Genomic DNA, 19477 nt, shown 5'->3' on the forward strand with positions numbered 1-19477 from the left:
CTGTTCTGCCATTCAATAAGCCCACTGCTGATCTTTTACCTCAGAACCACTTTCCTGCACCAACCCTTCACCTCTTGGTCCTTTAATGTCCAAAAATCTATTGCCCTCTTGAACACACTCAGTGACTGGGACTCCAGGAGTAGGAAATTCCAAAGATTAACCCTCCCCTAGAAGAGGACATTTCTTCTCATCTCTGTCCTGATCCCTTATTTTGAGATTGTGACCCCCTGGTTCTTGGCACCTCAGCCAGGGAAGATATCACACAAGCACCTACTGAGTCTAGTCCTGCGAGAATGTCCTATGTTTCAGTGAGATCGCCTCTCAGTCTTCCAGACTCAAGATAGTCACAGAGTCATGTAGCACAGAAACAGGCCCTTCAGCTCACCATGTCCGTGCTGACCATTGCACCCATCTATACTAATCCCAGTTACTCACATTAGTAGGCTTCAATGCCTTGGCGATTCAAGAGTTGGTCTAGAAGCTTCTTAAAGGATGAGTCCATTTAATCTCTTCTCATTGGACAATCACGTTTGTCAGGAACTAATCTGGTAAACCTTCAATGGATTCCCTTTATTAAAAATATATCCTTCCTTAGGTAGGGATAGCAGAGCTGTAGACAATATTCCAGGTGCTGTCTCAGCAGGGACCTGTATAAATGAATCAGGGCATTTCTACTTTTGTACTCAAATTCTCTTGCAACAAAGGCCAACATACTATTTATTTTCCTAATCAGTTGCTGTACCTGCACATTAACTTCCGGTGATTTGTGCACAAGGATGCCTGTTCCTCTGTACACCAATACCTTCCAGTCTCTCAACATTTAAAAGATACTCTACATTTCTATTTTTCCACCAATGTGAATGACTTCACACCTTTTGACAGTAAATGCCATCTGCCACATCCTTACACCTAACCTGAGGCCTCTCTGCATCCTACTCACAGTCTACTTTGCCACCCACTTTTGTATTTTCAACAGACTTGGATATATTACACTTGATCTCCTCATCCAAAGCACTGATATAGATTGCCTACAACTGGGACTCCAGCAACAGCCCCTGTGTTATGTAACTACTCACAGCCTCCCAACCTGACAGCTGCCTTTTAATTCTTTCTCGTTATTCTATCTGTCAACCAATCCTCAATCCACACCAATACTGTGTGCTCTAATGACCTTTTCTGTGCTTAATAACATCTTGTGTGGCACCTTACCGAAGAGCATTTGAAAGTCCAGATACAACATGTCCACTGGTTTGCCCTTATCCATTCCACTCAAGAAAACTCAGATCTGTCAAATGTGATTTCCATTTAATAAATTCATGATAACTTTGTTCAATCCTATTATTATTTTCCAAGTGCTTTGTTACCAATTCTTTAACAATAGATTCCAGCATTTTTCCCTCCTGGTGACGTCAGCTAATTGCTCTCTGGTTCCCTGTATTCTCTCTTCCTCCTTTCTTAAACAATGGGGCTACATTTGCTACTTCCCAATCGTGTAGGTCCTGCTTTAGAATTTTGGTAGATGAAAATCAATGCATTCTCTTGTTCTATAGCATCTCCTTCAAAACACCAGGAAGCAGGTCCTCACATCCAGGGGCGTTTAACTCTTAAAAGATGATTAACAAGAGTTAATCATCTTTTAGTCCTATTAACTTCTCCAATAATTTTTTACTAATGGTAATTTCTATAGCTGTCCATTCATCCTAAGCCTGTAATTATCTGGTATTCCCATGAGATTTTCTGTGACTTCATCCAAGGAGACAGACATAAATATACGTTTAAAATTTCTCGGCCATTGCCTTATTCCCTAGTAACATTTCCTTATTCCCCACTATAATTTCTCCTTTTTCATTAAGGAACCCACATTAATTTTAGCTAATCTTTCCCATTTTGCACCTCTATCAAAGTTTATAAAGTCTGTTTTTATGTTTCTTGTTAGCTATCTTTCATATTCTACTCCCCTTTCTTTATCAATGCTTTGGACCTCCTTTGCTGAATTCTGAAATGTTCCCAACCCTCAGGCTTACTGAATTTTTGCCAACATTATGCCTTTTCCTTTGATTTAATACTATATTTAACTAATCTCGACAGCCTTAGCTGGACCACTTTCCTGCTGGGTTTTTGTATCTTAAAAGAACATACAGTATATCTGCTATGAACTATATATCAATTCTTTAAATGTTAGCCATTTCTTGTTAACTGTCATGCCTTTTAATGTAGTTTTCCAATCTATGACAGCTAATTCATGTCATTCCTTTGTAGTTTGTTTCATTCAGATCTAAGACCCTAGTTTGCAATTGAACTTAACCGCTCTGAATTCTTCCTTAAAATTCTAACATAATTTGATCAACACTCCCTGAAGGGCTCCTTAACTACCAATCATTAGTTAACCTTTACTCATCACACATTACTAGATTTAAAAGTTCCTCAGTTCCTCAACACACTGATCAAGAAAAACATTCCTTACACACTCCATAAAATTCATTCTCCACACCATTACTCCTTTGATTTATCTAGTCCATTTGTAAATTAAATTCCCCTTGTGAAATGCATCTCTAATTTCTTGAGTTGTGCTGCGCTCTGCATGTTTTCCCGCCAATGTTTTCAACCCCTTGCAGTTCCTTACTTCCACTCAAACTGATTATACTTCTTGACCTGCTAGGCTAAGATTCTCCCCTCTCCTGTCTTTATCTCAGTCATCAGGATCAGGATTATTCCATCTCCTTTCTCATCTTACCTATCCCTTCTAAAAGTTTAGTATCCTGGAATAGTTAATTCTCAAACTTACTGATTTGATAACCACATCTCTGTTATGTATTAGATAATACTCATTTACAGGGCGTCCCAGGATTACAAATGCCCAACTTAACATCACACCCTACATACAAGCAAGCTCCCATAATATTATTGAATTCAAAAGTCCAACAATGTACATACATTTGTTCCCACTAAAGGCAGAACTAGTTTCCTCTCTTTCTAAACTTTTGGTAATGGTTTTTTCTTATCAGTCTTAGGTGCTTTTAATACCATTCAATACAATACTGTGGAGATATGGTTATGATATTAAGTGATTTTTGCATATTTTCTGACAAGGACAAAATCGACTTGTAAACATCTGTAAAAACAGAACTCCTTTGTTACCTGGGGACAGCCTGTATTTCTATTTGTGCCTCTAATTCACTCATCTTGTTAGGAATGCTGCATGCATTCAGATAAAGAGCCCTTAGTTTTGTTTTTTTAACCATTTTTCCCTGCTCTGACACTAATCGCTGATCATTAACCATATTGCTAAATTGTACTATCACTTTGTCCTTTCTCTTTAACTCTTTAAATCTCCTCTCATCAGAAACCTCTCCCCAACAATTTAGTTTAAACCTTATATGCAGCCCTAGTTATTTGTGCATTTAGGACACTGATCCCAACCCAATTCAAGCCCATCCCAACAGAATAGTTCCCTCTTTTCCCAATACTGGTGCCAGTGATCTAGTCACTGAAACCTATGCATTCCACACCAATCTTTAAGTCATGTATTGTCTTCTGGCCTCATTTAATTTGGACCCTCGCTGCTTACATTCCTTCAGCAGAACCCCCTTCTGTATCCTGTCTATATCATTGGCTCCCAAGGGGATGAGAACAACTGGATCTTTCCCCTCCAACCCTGAGGAAATGTCCTTAAACCTGGCACCATGCTGGCAACACAACCTTTGGAAATCACATTCATGGATGCAGAGAAAATAAAGTATAATGTAGGAAATATAAAATTGTCCATTTTGGCAGAAAAGCTAAAAGAGAAGCATATTATTTAAATAGCGAGAAACTGAAGAGCTCTGAGATGCAGAGGGATCTGTATGTCGTAGTATAAAAGTACTGCAAATAATTAGGAAACTTAACAGAATGTTATTGTTCATTGCTAGGGAAAGTGAATACAAAAGTAGGGAGGTTATGCTTCCGTTACATACAATAGGTCACTAGTGCAAGCACATCTGGAGTACTGTGTACAGTAGTGGTCTCCCTACTTAAGCAAGGATGTTGATGTGCTGAGAGTTCAGAGAAGGTTTACTGAAATACTTGTCATGGGCTGTCTATCTTATGAAGAAAGATTGGACAGACTAGGCTTCTATCCATTGGAGTTTAGAACTGAGAGAAGACTGATTGATTGACGACCCCTGAGGGGTCTTAATAGGGTGAATGTGAAGAGGATGTTTCTTCATGAGAGACTCTAGAAGTTGAGGTATAAAGATAAAGGGTCATCCATATAAAATAGACTTGAGGCAATTCATTTTTCTGTCAGGGAGTGACAGGATGGAGAAGAAAGTATATGCAAAAGTATGTGAAAGTGAATCCAGAGTAAGTAAAGATTTTTAAAAAGTCAAAAGTTAAGGCTGTTTATTTGAATGCACACAGCATTTGCAACAAGATAGCTGAGTTGACAGCACAAGTAGCAACATATGAGTATGATCCAATTTCTGTTACAGAGATACGTCTCAGGGTGACCAGGGCTGGGCACTCAATAGTCCAGGTTATACAGTACTACAAAAGAATAGGCCAAAAGGGAAAGGAGGCAGGGTAGCGTTGTTAATTAAGGAAGATATCATTGGTACTGAGTCGTGATATATGTGCAGCGGACAGTGACGTAGAATTGGTCTGGGTCGAAATAATGAATAGCAGGGGAAAGAAGACACAGGTGGCAGTAATTTGTAGGCCCTGAAGTGTGGCTGCTCGATACAGCAAAGCATAAATGGGGAAATATCAAAGGCATGTAGAAAGGAACTGCAATTATTCTGGGAGATTTTAATCTGCATATTGATTGGTCAAACCAAACTGCCAAGGGTATGGTAGAAAAAAAATTGTACAGTGCATCAGGGATTGCTTCTTAAAGTAATATGTTACAGAACCTACTCAGGCATAGGCTAGTTTAGATTTTTGTCAGTCATAATGAGGAAGGATTGATAAGAAATCTTGTGTTTAAGGATCCCTTAGGAAGTAGTGAACACAACAGGGTAGACTTCCAGATACAGTTTGAGGGTGAACACCATACGCTTAGAACAAGTTTCTTCGACTTAGTTAAGAGCAATTACAATGGGATGAAGGTGGAATTGTCGGGTAAATGAGCTGAGAGATGAATCAGTAGATGGGTAGTGGCAGATATTTAAACAGCTAGTTCATAATGCTCAGCAGAAATTTATCCCAATTAGAAAGAGGAACCAACTGTGGTTAACAAAGGAGGTCAAGGATAATGAGAAATTGAAAAGTAGGGCATACAAAGTGGTAAGGGTTAGTGGTAGACCAGAGGACTGTGAATTTTTCAGGAACCAGCAGCAATAGACTAAAACACTTATAAGAAAGGAGAAAATTGATTTTGAGCAAAAACTTTCATGTGATATCAAAACAAAGAATAAGAATTTCTATGGACATGTGAAAAGGAAGAGGGTGGCTAAGGTACATGTGGGACCTCCAGAGAACGATTCTGGAGAATTAATAACAGGAAACAAGGAAATGGCAGATAAGTTTTATGATTTTTTTGCATCAGTCTTCACCGTGGAGAACACCACAATTATCCTGAAGATAACTTGAAGGTGGGCTAGTTTCAAATAGGTGAACGAACTTGTAAAAGTCTATATCACAAGGAATAAGGTATTAGAAAAACTCATGGGACCAAAGGCAGATAAGTGATCGTAATCCGATGGCATGTACCCAATGGTTTTAAAGGAAGTCGCTGCAAAGATGGTGAACCATTGGTTGAAATTTCTGAAAACTCACTGAATTCTGGGAGGGTACCACTGCATTGGCAAACAGCAAATGTAACTCCCTTTTTCAAGATGGGAGGAAGACAAAAGGCAGGAAACTATAGGTTAGTTAGTTTAACATGTGTTGTCGGAAAAATATTAGAGTTACTAATCAAAGAAGAAATAGCAAATTGTTTAGGAAAGCTTAATCAAAATAAGTTAACGTGGTTTTATGAAAATAAATCAGGTCTGACAAATTTGCTTGAGTTCTTTGAGGATGTAACATGCAGAGTTGATACAGGGGGACATGTAGCTGTAGTGTACTTAGATTTCCAAAAGGCATTTGACAAGTACCCATTGGACGCTGGTGCACAAGTTAAGAGCTCATGGTATTGGAGGAAGTGCATTAGCATGGATTGAAAACTGAATATCATATGGAAAACAGAGAGTTGGAATAAATGGGTCATTTTCAGGTTGGAGGATGATAACTATTAGAGTATCCAGGCATCGTTTTTGGACCTCACATATTTACTATTTACATAAATAACCTGGAGGAGGGGACAGAGAGTAGGTATCCAAGTTTGCCAATGACATGAAAATAGATGGAAGGACATGCTGCATGAGGGTATTGTGACTCTGCAATGGAATATAGATAGATTGAGTGATTGGGTCAAAGCCTTGCAAATGGAGTTTAATGTGGGGAAGTGTGACATTAGGCACTTTGGTAAGAGAACTCAAAATGCAGATTATCATCTAAATGGAGAGAGTCTGCCAATGAGTGAAGTATAGAGGGACCTAGATGTTCTAAAGCATGAATCACAAAAAGTTAGCAGGCAAGGGCAGCAAGTAGTAAAGAAGGCAAGACAAGATCACAAGACAAGGGAGCAGAAGTAGGCCATTCGGTCCATCGAGTCTGCTCCAAAGAAAAGGGGAAAAAGAAAAAAGAAAGGGAAAAAGAAAAAAATGAGAAATGGGGTAAAAAACTATTCTAACCCCAATTTCCGCCCTTGTCCCCATATCCCTTGATACCTTGACTAATTAGATACCTATCTATCTCCTCCTTAAACATGTCCAATGATCTGGCCTCCACTGCTGTACGTGGCAAAGAATTCCATAAATTCACTACCCTCTGGCTAAAGAAATTCTTCCTCATTTCTGTTTTAAACCTGTACCCTAAGATTGTGCCCTCTGGTCCTGGACTCACCCACCAAAAAAACAGCTTGGCCACATCTACTCTGTCCAGTCCTTTCAACATTTTAAATGTTTCTATGAGGTCCCCCCTCATTCTTCTGTACTCCAGTGAGTACAGTCCAAGAGCTGACAAATGCTCATCATATGTAAGCCCTTTCATTCCGGGAATCATCCTCGTAAATCTCCTCTGAACCCTCTCCAATGTCAGCACATCAAGCACATCAGGCAAAAAGCAGATTAACCTTTATCGCAAAATGATTGGAGTTTAAAAATAGGGAAGTTTTGTTACAATTCCAAGGAGCGTTGATGAGGCCACACCTGAGGCACAACACACAGCTTGGTCTCCTTACCTACGAAAGAATATAGTAGCATTGGTTGCAGTCCAAAGGAGATTCACTGGGATAATTTCTGGGATGGGAAGATTGTCCTATAAAGAAAGGCCAAACAGCCTGAAGCCTGAACAGTCTATTATTTGGAGTTTAGAAGAAGGTGGGGTGATCTCATTGAAACATATAAGATCCTCAGGCGAGTATGACAGCGTAGATGTTGAGATGTTCTCACTAGTGGGCGAGTCTAGAATGAGAGGACATTGTTACAAGATATGGGGCTGGTCGTTTAAAACTGAGATGTATAGAACTTTCTTCTCAGTCGCTAGTGAATCTCTGGAATTCTCTATCCTAGAGGATTACATAGAACATTACAGCAGAGCACAGGCCCTTCGGCCCATGATATTGTGCCGACATTTTATCCTGCTCTAATATCTATCTAACCCTTCCCTCCCACGTAGCCTTCCAATTTTCTATCATTCATGTGGCTATCTCAGAGTCTCTTAAATGTCCCTAAAACCAGAGCACATGGAGAAAATTTGCATAGTCACACAGAGAATGTGCAAACTCCACGCTAACAGCACCCAAGTTCAGGATCGAACTCTGGTCTCCGGCACTGTGAAGCAGTAGCGCTACCCTACTACCGATTGTGCTGGTTAGATTATTGGAAGTACTTAAAGTTTGGGGTAGATTTTTGTTTAGATGAGGGAAGAGAACTGTGGGGAACTCGTACAGAAGAGGAGTTCTTGTATTTCCAACTGTTTATGGAGAATAATGTCAAAGAGTGACAAGGAGAATAATAACAATGTGTTACATGGCGAGCTACCTCAATCTGCAACGTGTAGAGGAATACTGGTGTGTTATAAGGAGAGTAACAACTGAGTAACTGACAGTAACACCAGTGAGTGCTTCAGAGAGTAAATCAGAGCTGTAACATCGGTGACTAACACAAGTATAACATCAGTGAGTGACATAAGAACATAAGAAATAGGAATAAGAAGAGGCAACTTGGCCTTTTGAACCTACTCCACCATTTATCAAGATCATGCTAATCTTCTACCTCAAGCAGAATTTCCCTGCACTATCCACATACCTCTCTGTTTCCTCAATATCTAGAAATCTTTTGATAACTGTTTTGAATGAATCAAATGACGGAGTCTCCACAGCCTTCTGGGGTAGAGAATTCCAAAGATTCGCCACCCTTCATGTGAAGAAATTTCTCCTTCTCTAAGTCATAAATGGCCTATGCTTTATTCCAGTGCTGTACCACCCAGCTCTGGACTCCTCAGCCAAGAGAAATAGCCAGCCTGTAAAGCTCTGTAAGAACTTTGTAAGCTTTAATAAGATCTTTAATTCTTATAAAGTCTAGAGAATACAGGCCTGGTATACTCAATCTCTCCCCATTTGGCAAAGCCACCATCCTTGGAACCAATCTAGTGAATCTTCACTGCACTCCCTCTGTGATAAGGAAACCAATATTGTACACAATACTGCTGCTGCACTCTTATTTCTGTAGTCAAATCCTCTTTAAGAGAGGCCAACATACCATTTGCCCCCTCAATTGCTTGCTGTACCTGCATGTGACTTGCGTGAGTAATATCAGTGAATCACCCAGGTCCCTTTGAAAATCAACATGGAGAATATCGTCAGGAATAATATGTAGAGTAATATCAATGAGCACTGCAGAAGCAACAGTGCATAACTTGGAAAGTAACATTGGCAAGCGTGATGGGGAATAGCATCATGTGCAATGTAGAGAGGAATATCATTGAACTGAGTGGTCTTAACAGGATGGATGTTGAGAAGGTTATTTTCTTCTTTTTGCTTAAAAATAAAGAGTTACCCATTTTAAAACAGAGATGTGGCAAAATTATTTTTCTCAGAGGATGGTGAGTCTTTGGAACTCTCTTCAAAATGCAGTGGAAGCAAAGTCTTTAAATATTTTGAAGGCAGAGTATGAAAGGTTAATATGGGTAGACAAAATTGCAGAGTTGATATTACAGTCAGATCAGCCTTGATCCGATTAAATAGCACAGCAGGCTTGAGGGGCCGAGTGATCTGCTCCTGATCCTCCCATAGAACTGGAGGAATCATCACTGTAACACAAAAATATCAGTGAATAACATGAGCAGCAACACTAGTGAATACCAAAGGAAGTGTCTTCGGTGAGTAATCAATGAGAAACAATGATTGGGGATCAACAAAAAGAGTAACTGCAGTAACGTGGAGGGTGCTATCAATGTTCACTGCAGAGAAAATCAACACTGAATAACTTGGGGAGTAATTCAGTAGTAGCTTGGAAATTTACATCAGGGAATGCTGGAGAATCATAACATTCAGTAACATAGACAGCGGTATCAGTGAATTATAAGGATATTGCCAGTGACTATTGGGGAACCTCCTCATTTCCAGGCTGAGTCTTCCTAATATTGAGGACCAGAAGAAAGAGATACTCAGGATTGTTGTCCACTGCAATCAACCCAAGGTATTAAGGTATTTGCATGCAGTGCTGTCCTGCCCTTATAAGTGCTCTTGTTCTTATTTTGCTCAAGGGACTATACAAACAGCCACTGATAAATCAAATAGAAATTGAGAAACTTCTAAAGTGTCTGTATGGAGTTTGCACGTTCTCCCTGTGACTACTTGGGTTTCCCCCAGGTGTTCCGGTTTCCTCCCACATCCCAAGGTCCCATGGATTGGGAGGTGAATTTGCCAATGTAAATTGCCCCTAATGTGTGGGTGAGCAGTATACACTCGAGGGAGTTGATGGGAATGTGGGAAGAATTTTAAAAATGGAATTAATGTAGGATTAGCATAAATGATAGTTGGCATGGACAGTGAACTGAGTTTTTCTGTGTTGTGTCTCTGATTCTATGATTCTAAAAGGTGCTAGGGCAAAAAAGTGTAGAGGAAATGCCGGAAAGAGTGTCTTTAAAGAAAGGTTCAAGAAAGGTAAAAGGGATTATCACGGGAATTATAGACCAGTGAGTCTTACATCAGTGGTGAGCAAACTATTGGAGAGGATTCTTAGGGACAGGATTTACGAGCATTTGGAGAAGCATAGTCTTATTAGGGTTAGTCAGCATGGCTTTGCGACAGGCAGGTTGTGCCTCACAAGCCTAATAGATTTTTTGAGGAAGTGACAGCACAAATTGATGAAGGTAGTGAGGTGGATGTGGTATATATGGATTTTAGCAAGGTGTTTGACAAGGTTCCCCATTGTAGGCTCATTCAGAAAGTCATGAGGTTTATGGAAAATTGGCTGTGTGGATTTGGAATTGGCTTGCCCACAGAAGGCAGAGGGTGGTTGTAGAAGGAGAGTATTCAACCTGGAGGTCGGTGACTAGTGGTGTTCCGCAGGGATCTGTTCTGGGACCCCTGCTCTTTGTGACTTTTATAAATGATTTGGATGAGGAGTGGAAGGATGGGTTGGTAGGTTTGCAGATGACACGAAGATTGGTGGTGCAGTAGATAGTGAAGAAGGTTGTCATAAGTTGCAATGGGATTTAGACAGGATGCAGAGCTGGGCGGAGAAGTGGCTGATGGAGTTCAATCCGGATAAGCATGAAGAAATACACTTTGGAAGAACGAACTTGAAGGCAGATAGTTAGTGGCAGGATTCTTAGCGGTGTGGAGGAACAGAGAGATCTTGGGGTCCAAATACATGGATCCCTCAAAGTTGCCGCACAAGTGGATAGGGCAGTTAAGAAGGCATATGATTGAGGGGATTGAGTTCAAGAGCCAAGAGGTAATGTTGCAGATCTATAAGACTCTGGTTAGACAACACTTGGAATATTGTGTTCAGTTCTGGTCACCACATTATAGGAAGGATGAAAGGTGCAGAGGATATTTACAAGGATACTGCCTGGATTAGAGGACATGTCTTATGAGAGGTTGAGCGAGTTAGGGCTTTTCTCTTTGGAGAGACGGAGGATGAAAGGAGACTTGATAGAGGTATATAAGATTATGAGAGGCATAGACAGAGTGGCCAGCCAGCATCTTTTCCCCAGGGTGGCAATGGCCAATACTAGAGGTCAGTCGTTTAAGGGGCATGGAGGAAAGTTCAGGGGAGATGTCAGAGGTAGGCTTTTTGCACAGAGAGTGGTGGGTGCCTGGAATGCACTGCTGGGGGTGGTGGTAGGGGCCAATATGATAGGGTCACTTAAGAGGTTATTGGATAGGCACGTGGACAAAAGAAGAATAGAGGGTTATGGGAGGTGAAGTAGGGAGAGGGATAGATTGAATGGGGATAAGGTTTAGATAGGTCAGCACGACATCGTGGGCCAAAGTCCCATACTGTGCTGTACTGTTCTATGTTCTATGTAAAGGAAAGAGGAGAACTGGAGAGGTTTGGGGAGGGGATTCCAGAGCTCAGGGTTCGGGCAGTTGAAGGCGCGGCTGCCAACGGTGGAGCGATTATTTACAGTGACAATCAAGAGTCCAGAATTAATGTATGGACAGTGTAACTATCATAAAAATCCTGAAGTGGTTTTAACCATCATTTAACAACATGTGGGTTGGTAGGTTAATTGGCTGCTGTAAATTGCCCCTAGTGAGTAGGTGAGAGGAAGCTGAGAATGTGCAAGAAAATTGGGTTAACATAGGATTAGTAAATGGATGGTTGATGGCCAGTGTAGACTTGAGTGGGCTGCAGCGCCTGTTTCTGTGCCTCTATGAGAGAGGCAACAATGAGCAGCTTAAAAACCAATAACAATATATAATGCAGAGAGTGACATTGGTGAATAACAGTGAGGTTAATATCTGTGAGTAACAAAGAGAGCAACATCAGTGAAACTGAGAGGAACCTGCCATGCCAGGAAACAGTGTAGTAAATATTTGTTCCACTCCCTCTATGGCAAGTTTATCTTTTTTTAGGTAAGGAAACCAAAAACTGTACACAGTACTCCAGGTGTAGTCTCTGCAAAGCCCTATATGATTGCAATAAAACATCTTTACTCTTGTACAAAAGGCCAACCACTAGCTGCACCTGCATATTGGATTTCAGTGACCTATGTACAAGAACACTAGGGCCCCTTTGTACGCCAGTGAGTAATAAGGAGAGTGACAACTGTGAGTAATGTAGAAAGCCTCTTTACCTCCTCCTCTCTACTCAATATCCCACCTAGTTTTGTATCATCAGCAACCTTATAAATATAACATTTAGTCTTCTCAGCCAATTGTTTATGTAGATTATGAACATCTGGGTCCCTAAGTACCAAACCTTGCAGCATCCCACTAGTAACAAAATGCCAACCCAAGGAAGACCTATTCACTCTCACTCTTTGCCTTCTGTCTCTTAACTAACCCTCAATCCATGCTAGTGCATTCCCCCATTTTCATGTACTGTCAGCTTTATGACTAATCTCCTATGTGGGACCTTACTGAAAGCCTTCTGAAGATCTAAATACATCACTTCCACTGGATCCCCTTTGTCTTTTTTACTCGTCACTTCCTGAAGGAATTCCAATAGGCAAGCACAATTTTCTTCCATGCCGATGCTGCTCAGTCCTATAATTCTTTTCAAGGCATTCTGTTATCACATCCTTCATTGTAGATACCACCATTTCCCCTACTACTGATGTTAGGCTAACCAGGTCATGGTTCCATTTTTCCTATCCTTTCTTAATTAGTGAGATTACTTTATGGAACGGTAATAGGCCATTTTGCTCCATGGATCTCTACCATCCTCTCCTCATTCTTAATATTCCAGTGAATCACTTCACACCATTCTCCCATTTCACATTTCTAGCTATAGCCCCCTAATGTCAGTAACATCCTTCTCATGGTTTATCAGAAATTTGTTGCCATCTGCAAACTTAGGAATGATGCCCTCTATACCCAAAGGCAGTCATTCATTTAAAAGAAGCAGTGGTCCTAATACTGACCACTACGTGTCTCCCTCCAATCTAACCAACAATGCTCACCACTACCTCACTGCTTTCTGGTCCTTAACAAATTCTGCCTCCACTCTGCCACTACCCATTTAATCCTACGGGTTTTTGTCTTGCTGATATTTATTCAGGATCATTCACAATCTCAGAATGCTCAGAAACACTTTACAGCCAATAAATCAAGTATGTGCACAAGTCTCTGAAGTGGCATAACCTCACAACGTCTGGATAAGAGACAGGAGTGACAAAGAGAGATGGAGAGAGAGAAAAAGATGGGAATAGAGAGAGCGAGAGAGAGAGAGAGATGGAGAATAACTAAAAAAAACAGAGATCGAGATAAAAGAAGAAAGAGAGATTGAGGCTTAAGAGAGAAGGAGATGGGGAGAGGCTATGCAATGGAGAGGGAGACACAGAAAGATAGAAAAAATAGAGACAGAAAGAAGGAAACTGAGGATGCATCATGGAGAGAGGAGAAAACAGCAGAGAGAGGGTGGTGTCAATTACATAACTTTGGCATAATGACATTACTGTACTCATTAAATATTTCAAGAGATAGTGTAATCAGTCCCTGAACCATGCACCTAGGGGGTGACTGTGGCACAGCTGATTTAATGTCTCCTGTTCCCTTTTTGTCTGAGTCGTTCCCAGGACCAGGAGAGAATGCAAGCTGATTACTGTTTCCATCTTTTGCAGAAAGAGCTGAGCTTGCCAAGGAGGCACAGTATGTAAGTATGACCCCTTCACACACTGCCCTAACACACTAACCTGCCCCTGCTGCTGGCAGCTCACAGCATAAGCCACTCCCTCACCTCCTCTGCTCCAGCTCATCACCATACAATGTCCAAGTGGCGAAACAATCTAATTTGTATGAGGTTCACAGAGACCACTAACTGTTACTCAAAACATTCCAATACTAATTCCACACTACAAACCACAGACGGTCGTTGAGGTGTATTCTCTGTTGAAGTTCTGGGGGAATTCCAAAGGCTGTCAAATGTGCAATTACAGTGTTAGCATTAATAAAGCAGGTGAAGATGGTTGGGCCTAGGATATTGCCCTGAGGCATTCCTGCAGCAAAGCCCTGTGGCTGAGATTATGTGTCTCCTCAACCTATGTGTGAGTCATGACTTTGGCAAGTGGAGATTTTTCCCTTGATTTTCATTGGCGTTTTCAAGAGAGAAGGGTGATCACACTGAAACATAAAAGATTCTAAGAGCTTGTCGGGATGGACACTGAGAGGATATTTCCCCTCATGGGGGATTTCCGAACTAGGGATCATAATCCCAGAAGAAAGAGTCACACATTTAAGACTGAGATGAGAAAAAATGTATTCCCTGAGGGTCAGGAATATTGGAATTGCCTATCCTAGAGATATGCCGCTGGGATAGGCAGATTCTTGGATTATAGGGGAGTCAAGGGTAATGAGTAACAGGGAAGAAAGTGGAAGTAGAGGCAAAGATCAGATCATTCACTATTTTATGGTGGAGCAGGCTCAAGTGGGCATGTGTTGACTTCTTGTCCTATATCTTATGTTGTGTATTTTTATGACTTCAGGTTTTGCAGTGTTCCATGTGACAATTAGGCAAATCACATCAAAGCAGTCATTCTTAACTTTGCCCTGGTATTTTCCTCTTCTATTGCGGATTGGATCAAGGTTGTTATCGGGTCTTGAGCCAAGTGGAACAAGCGTTCCTGAGTCATGGATTTAAGGTTGTTTCCTCACCTTCATGTTGTGTACAGGTCCTCCCCAGGTTACGGCAGGGTTCTGTTCCTGTGAGCTGTTCATAATCCGAACAGTTTGCAAGTCGGAAATGTGGCCATGGACTGAATTCCCACACAGCAGAAGATGCCTGCAACCCCACAGCAGCTGGCAAATCCATCCCGCCAGTCTCTCAAACATTTCTTCGTGTGTTCAGGCTGTACATCAATCGGGCGTTCATAAACTGGGGAGGACCTGTAGTTGAGAATACCTCCTGGTGTACTTAAGGTTCAGTACCTCAGCATTTAATTGCTTACCGCATTTCCATATGCTCTTATTCCTTATTTAATTCATTCATTGAATATGAGTGTCACTGTCAAGGCCAGCATTAAGTGTCCATCCCTAACTACACTTGAAAAGTTATGGGTTAGCCATTTTCTGAATTGAGCAATTAAGTTACAGGACTACAGCCAGAGTTCTGGACTATTAATCAGTGACATAGGTTCAAATTCCACTGTAGAAATTTACAGAATCATAGAAATTTACGACACAAGGAGGCTGTTTGACCCATCACCTCTTGCTGGCAAATAAGCGACTAATTAAACTAGTCCCACTTCCCAGCCTCCCTCCCCAGACCCCACAAGTACTTTTCAAATGTGGTGAGGGTTTCTGCCTTCACCACCTTTTCGTTCCAGAACCCACCACTCTGTAGGTGAAATGGTTTCTGACCTTACTCTAATCCTTCCATCAATTATTTTAAATCTGTTCCCACCCCATCAATTTACTGAGCTCTCTGCCAAAGGAAATAAGTAATTCCTCTTCATCCTGTCCAGATTTCTCATAATTGTATGCATTTTAGTTAAATTTCCTCCCAGTTTTTTCAATGCAAAAGGAAATAAACTTAAGTGAGACACCCCTCATAATTATAACTCTCCAGTCCTGGCAACATCCTCATAAATCTCCTCTGCATCTTCTCTAGTGCTATCACATTCCTCCTGTAGTGCGGTGACTTGAACTGTACATTGCACTCTAACTGTGGCCAACAACTACTTTATACATTTCATGACTGAACCCCCTGCTCTATATTCCATTCCTTAGCCAAAAAAAGCAAATATCCCATATGATTTTGTAACCACCTTATTTACATGCCCCTTTGCCTTCAGGGATCTGTGGACATGCATTCTATACCTCTCAGTACCCTACCATTGTCTGTGATTTCCCTTGCCTTGTTTACCCTCCCAGATCCCTAACGCACTTCTCTAGACTGAATCCCATTTGTCACTTTTGTGTCCACCTAACCAGTCTATTCATAGATTTCCTGCAGTCTAGAACTTTCTTCCTCAATGCAAATATTGGTATCATTGGCAAACTACTTAGTCATGATTATTATTTTACATTTAAATACGGACCATTGCTGAATATCATGAAAAGCAAGAGTCTTAGAACTGAGTTTGCGGGAGCAGACAGCAGTTCAGTCATTAAAATTCCTGTTGATTGTTGTTTTCTGCTACTGAGGTTAATTGGCCACTGTAATTTGCTCCTAGTGTGTACATAAATGGTAGAATCTGGGGGAGTTAATGGGATTAATGGAGGATTAGGGTAAATGGGTGGTTGATTGTCCATGCAGAATTGATGGGCTGAAGGGCCTGTGTCCACACTGTATCTCTCTGTGACTCTATGGTTATTGTATTCTGGTGTGTAGAGTGGAGATTTGAAGCCTGGAAGTCAAAACTCACAAAAAGGGAATTGGCAAAGCCAGCTGACCCCAGCCCTGGAGATATTGAGAAGCCCAGTCCCTCCATGTCCCACACAGAGTTACAACGAAAATCATCAGCAGAAAGATTAACTTCCAGTATTACCTCAGATCATCACAATTTACCATACTTTCTGCTTTACTGGACTGGTAGTCCTGAACCTGTGCAGAGCTCTTCCGCTATACCTGCTATGTTCCAGGCCACTTCAGCAATCTTGGGGAGGAGTGGTGAGGAGAGGAAGAGGGAAAGGGAGGCAGAAGGGCAGGATGAGAGGAAGGAGAGGGAGAGTGAATGAGAAGCTGAGGGAAAGATGGGGAGAACAGGAAACGTGTTTGTGCAGCACTGGACGAGGGAGAACCAGAAAGGAGTTGGGAAATAGATGTTTTTTTGCATGTATGGAGGATCGGGAGGGATGGTTGGTGCTGGGCTATGAACATTTTTCAGGGGGTTGAGGAAGTATGGCGAGGGTTGAGGGTCCAGGGGTTGGAGTATTTTATGAAGTTTGGGGATAATGACAGGCGGTAGGAGATTCCGGTGCTTTGAGGGTCGATGTTTGGAGGTGGGACGTGGCGAGGAGGGGTCATCGGGCATTTGGGGTTGCTAAAGACCGTCCATCGAGCAGTCCCGCCTGCAGCCTCAGCGTGAGGGCAAGGCGGCCTCCCCATCGGTTCCACAAAGAAGCGGTGAGTGGAAAACAACAGGCCCCGGCCGCGCCCCGCCCAGCTGCCGGCTTCCTGTCACCGTGTGGCGAGCTGCTTCCTGCCCTGCTGCCGGGGCCGCTGATGGGGCCTGCACCTCGGATTCTTCTGTGGCAGCGAGCCGCCGTGAGCTCCCTCGGCGGTGGGGAGAGGAGAAGAGGGGAGCACCACCGCTACGGCCTCTGATCCTCTCTCAGTGAGAGAGGAGGAAAAGAGAGAGAGAGAGAGTGTGTGTGTGAGAAGGAGGGAGGGAGGGAGAGAGAGAAAGGGGAGTGAGAGGGGGAAGGGGAGAGGGGGAAGGGAGGAGGGAAAGGGGAGTGAGTGAGTGTGAGAGAGGAGGAGGAGGGAGAGAAGGAAAGGGGAGTGAGTGAGTGTGGGAGGGGGAAGGAGGAAGGGAGTGAGGGAGAGGGGAGGGAGGAAGGAAGTGTGTGGGGGAGGGAGGAAGGGAGTAAGGAGGGGGAGGGAGAAGGGAGAGGAAGGAGGGACGGGGAGGGAGAAGGAGAGAGAAGGGGAGGGAGAGACCAGTGAGGGAGAAAGGAGGGAGGGAGTAAGAAGGGTGAACGAGGGAGTAGGGAAGGACTGTCAGAGAGGGGGTGGGGAGGGTGTAGGGGGGCAGGGAAGGAGTGATAGAGAAAGAAATGAGGGAGTGAGAAACGGGAGGGAGAGAGAGGGCAAGAGAGAGAGAACGAGTGTGAAAGTAGGAGGGGAGGAGAAACTGAGAGTGTTGGAGAAAAAGGAAAAGACAATGGGGGAGGGAGATTGAGTGAGTGGGAGAGAGGGGAAGAAGAGATTGAGTAGGAGGTAGTGAGGGAGAGAGAAAGAGCTGTGTTGGCCATGGTGGTAACAGCAATGAATTTGAATTGTGGGCACTCAGAAGATGAAAAGCCAGGGAACTGAATTTAAAAGCAGAGTGAAAGAATCTCAACGTACAGAATCAACATTTGATTTTAACGTTTGAAGTGCCGATCAGAACTTGTCTTGGTATAATCATGTCTGACCCAAGCGAGTGGATGGGGCTGCCCAACTACAAGAGCCATTGTGTGACAGGTTCCCTGCTCCAACGTTCTAAAAGGTAAATATGTCTGTGGATGTTGTTGCTTTTTAGCCTGTTGCTCTGAGATCCCCCCCTCCCCGACCCCACTTTGTAATAAGCCATGTGCTGTCCCAAAAGGGAGCAGGCTGTCATTTATTTTATTCAGAAAGTGCTTTTTTTGATGTGCCTGCAGAACATATTTAACATTTCAGTAATAGTGGGATCGAGTGAAGTGAACACATTCACTGCTGATAGGACTGAGGCGATGAGATGGGCCCTTGTTTCCAGACTGGAAGCTGCATCATCACGAATGACAGTACAGAGTTGCTCACAGTGCCCTTCATTATTTCTTTCCTACTGACGTCAGACATTTCGCCTCTCTAAGCCTTCCACTTTTTCACTCATAGCTATCCTCTTTTTCTTTTTCCTTACAGCTGTGTCTCTCTTCCTTTTCTACCTTTCTTCTAAGATCATTTCTAGTCCAGTCTTTCTTTTTCTTTGCTCCCTTTCCTTCTCCCTCACCCTCCACCCCCCTCACCCTCCACTCCTGCCCCCCCTCTCGCCCCCCCTCGTCCTCTCCCCCCCCACCCTCTCTTGGCCCCCCCTCTCTTTCTCTTGGCCCCCCCCCCCCCCTCAGCCTTCCCGAGGGCAGCGTGCATTGGGAGTGATGTGTCGTCTCTAGAGGAAGGCTCTGACTGGGAGGGCACCTCTCACCACCAGCTAAGTGAGGTCTTGGTGTTGAACAGATCTGGCAATGAGGCGTTCTGCCATATGGTTTGGACCATTTGCTCAGGGAACTAACCCACAGAATCCATAGTGTCCCTATCCTCCAGTGTCTGCAGTATATTCCGTGCTGACCACTGTTTGATGGATGTGTTTGCTTGGAAGAGCTCTTCCACAAAGGACAGGTAGCGTGGCAGCGTCCAGCTGACCGGGACATTGTGCAGTCAAGGGGCCGGGCCCATCTTCCACAACACTGGGGACAGGTAGAACCTCAGCACGTAATGACACTTGGTGCCCACGTACTTGGGGTCTACACACCGGCTGATAGAGCCACACACGAAGGTGGTCAGCGGGATGAGGGCAATGTTGGGTACACTTTTGCCCCCAGTCTCAGGGGACTTGTGCAGCATGACCCATTGGACTCACTCCATCTTGGAGC

At 42.9% G+C, this 19477-nt stretch overlaps 2 protein-coding genes across 2 annotated transcripts in view; one reads left to right on the forward strand and one right to left on the reverse strand.

The window, feature by feature from the left end:
• Positions 1 to 17542, reverse strand: part of LOC127582506 (interleukin-12 receptor subunit beta-1-like) — a 61647-nt gene extending 44105 nt beyond the window's left edge. The window contains exon 1 of the mRNA XM_052037825.1: positions 16690 to 17542. The gene's annotated coding sequence lies outside the window, so the exon portion shown is untranslated. The remainder of the gene's footprint in view (positions 1 to 16689) is intronic.
• A 317-nt stretch (positions 17543 to 17859) lies between these two features.
• The window catches only part of mast3b (microtubule associated serine/threonine kinase 3b), a 41517-nt gene continuing 39899 nt past the window's right edge, over positions 17860 to 19477 (forward strand). Inside the window, exon 1 of the mRNA XM_052037560.1 lies at positions 17860 to 18354. Within this exon, the coding sequence (XP_051893520.1) occupies positions 18272 to 18354 (83 nt within the window). The 5' untranslated portion in view covers positions 17860 to 18271. The remainder of the gene's footprint in view (positions 18355 to 19477) is intronic.

Source organism: Pristis pectinata, chromosome 24 (genome assembly GCF_009764475.1).
Source record: "Pristis pectinata isolate sPriPec2 chromosome 24, sPriPec2.1.pri, whole genome shotgun sequence".
Taxonomy (NCBI): Eukaryota; Metazoa; Chordata; class Chondrichthyes; order Rhinopristiformes; family Pristidae; genus Pristis; species Pristis pectinata.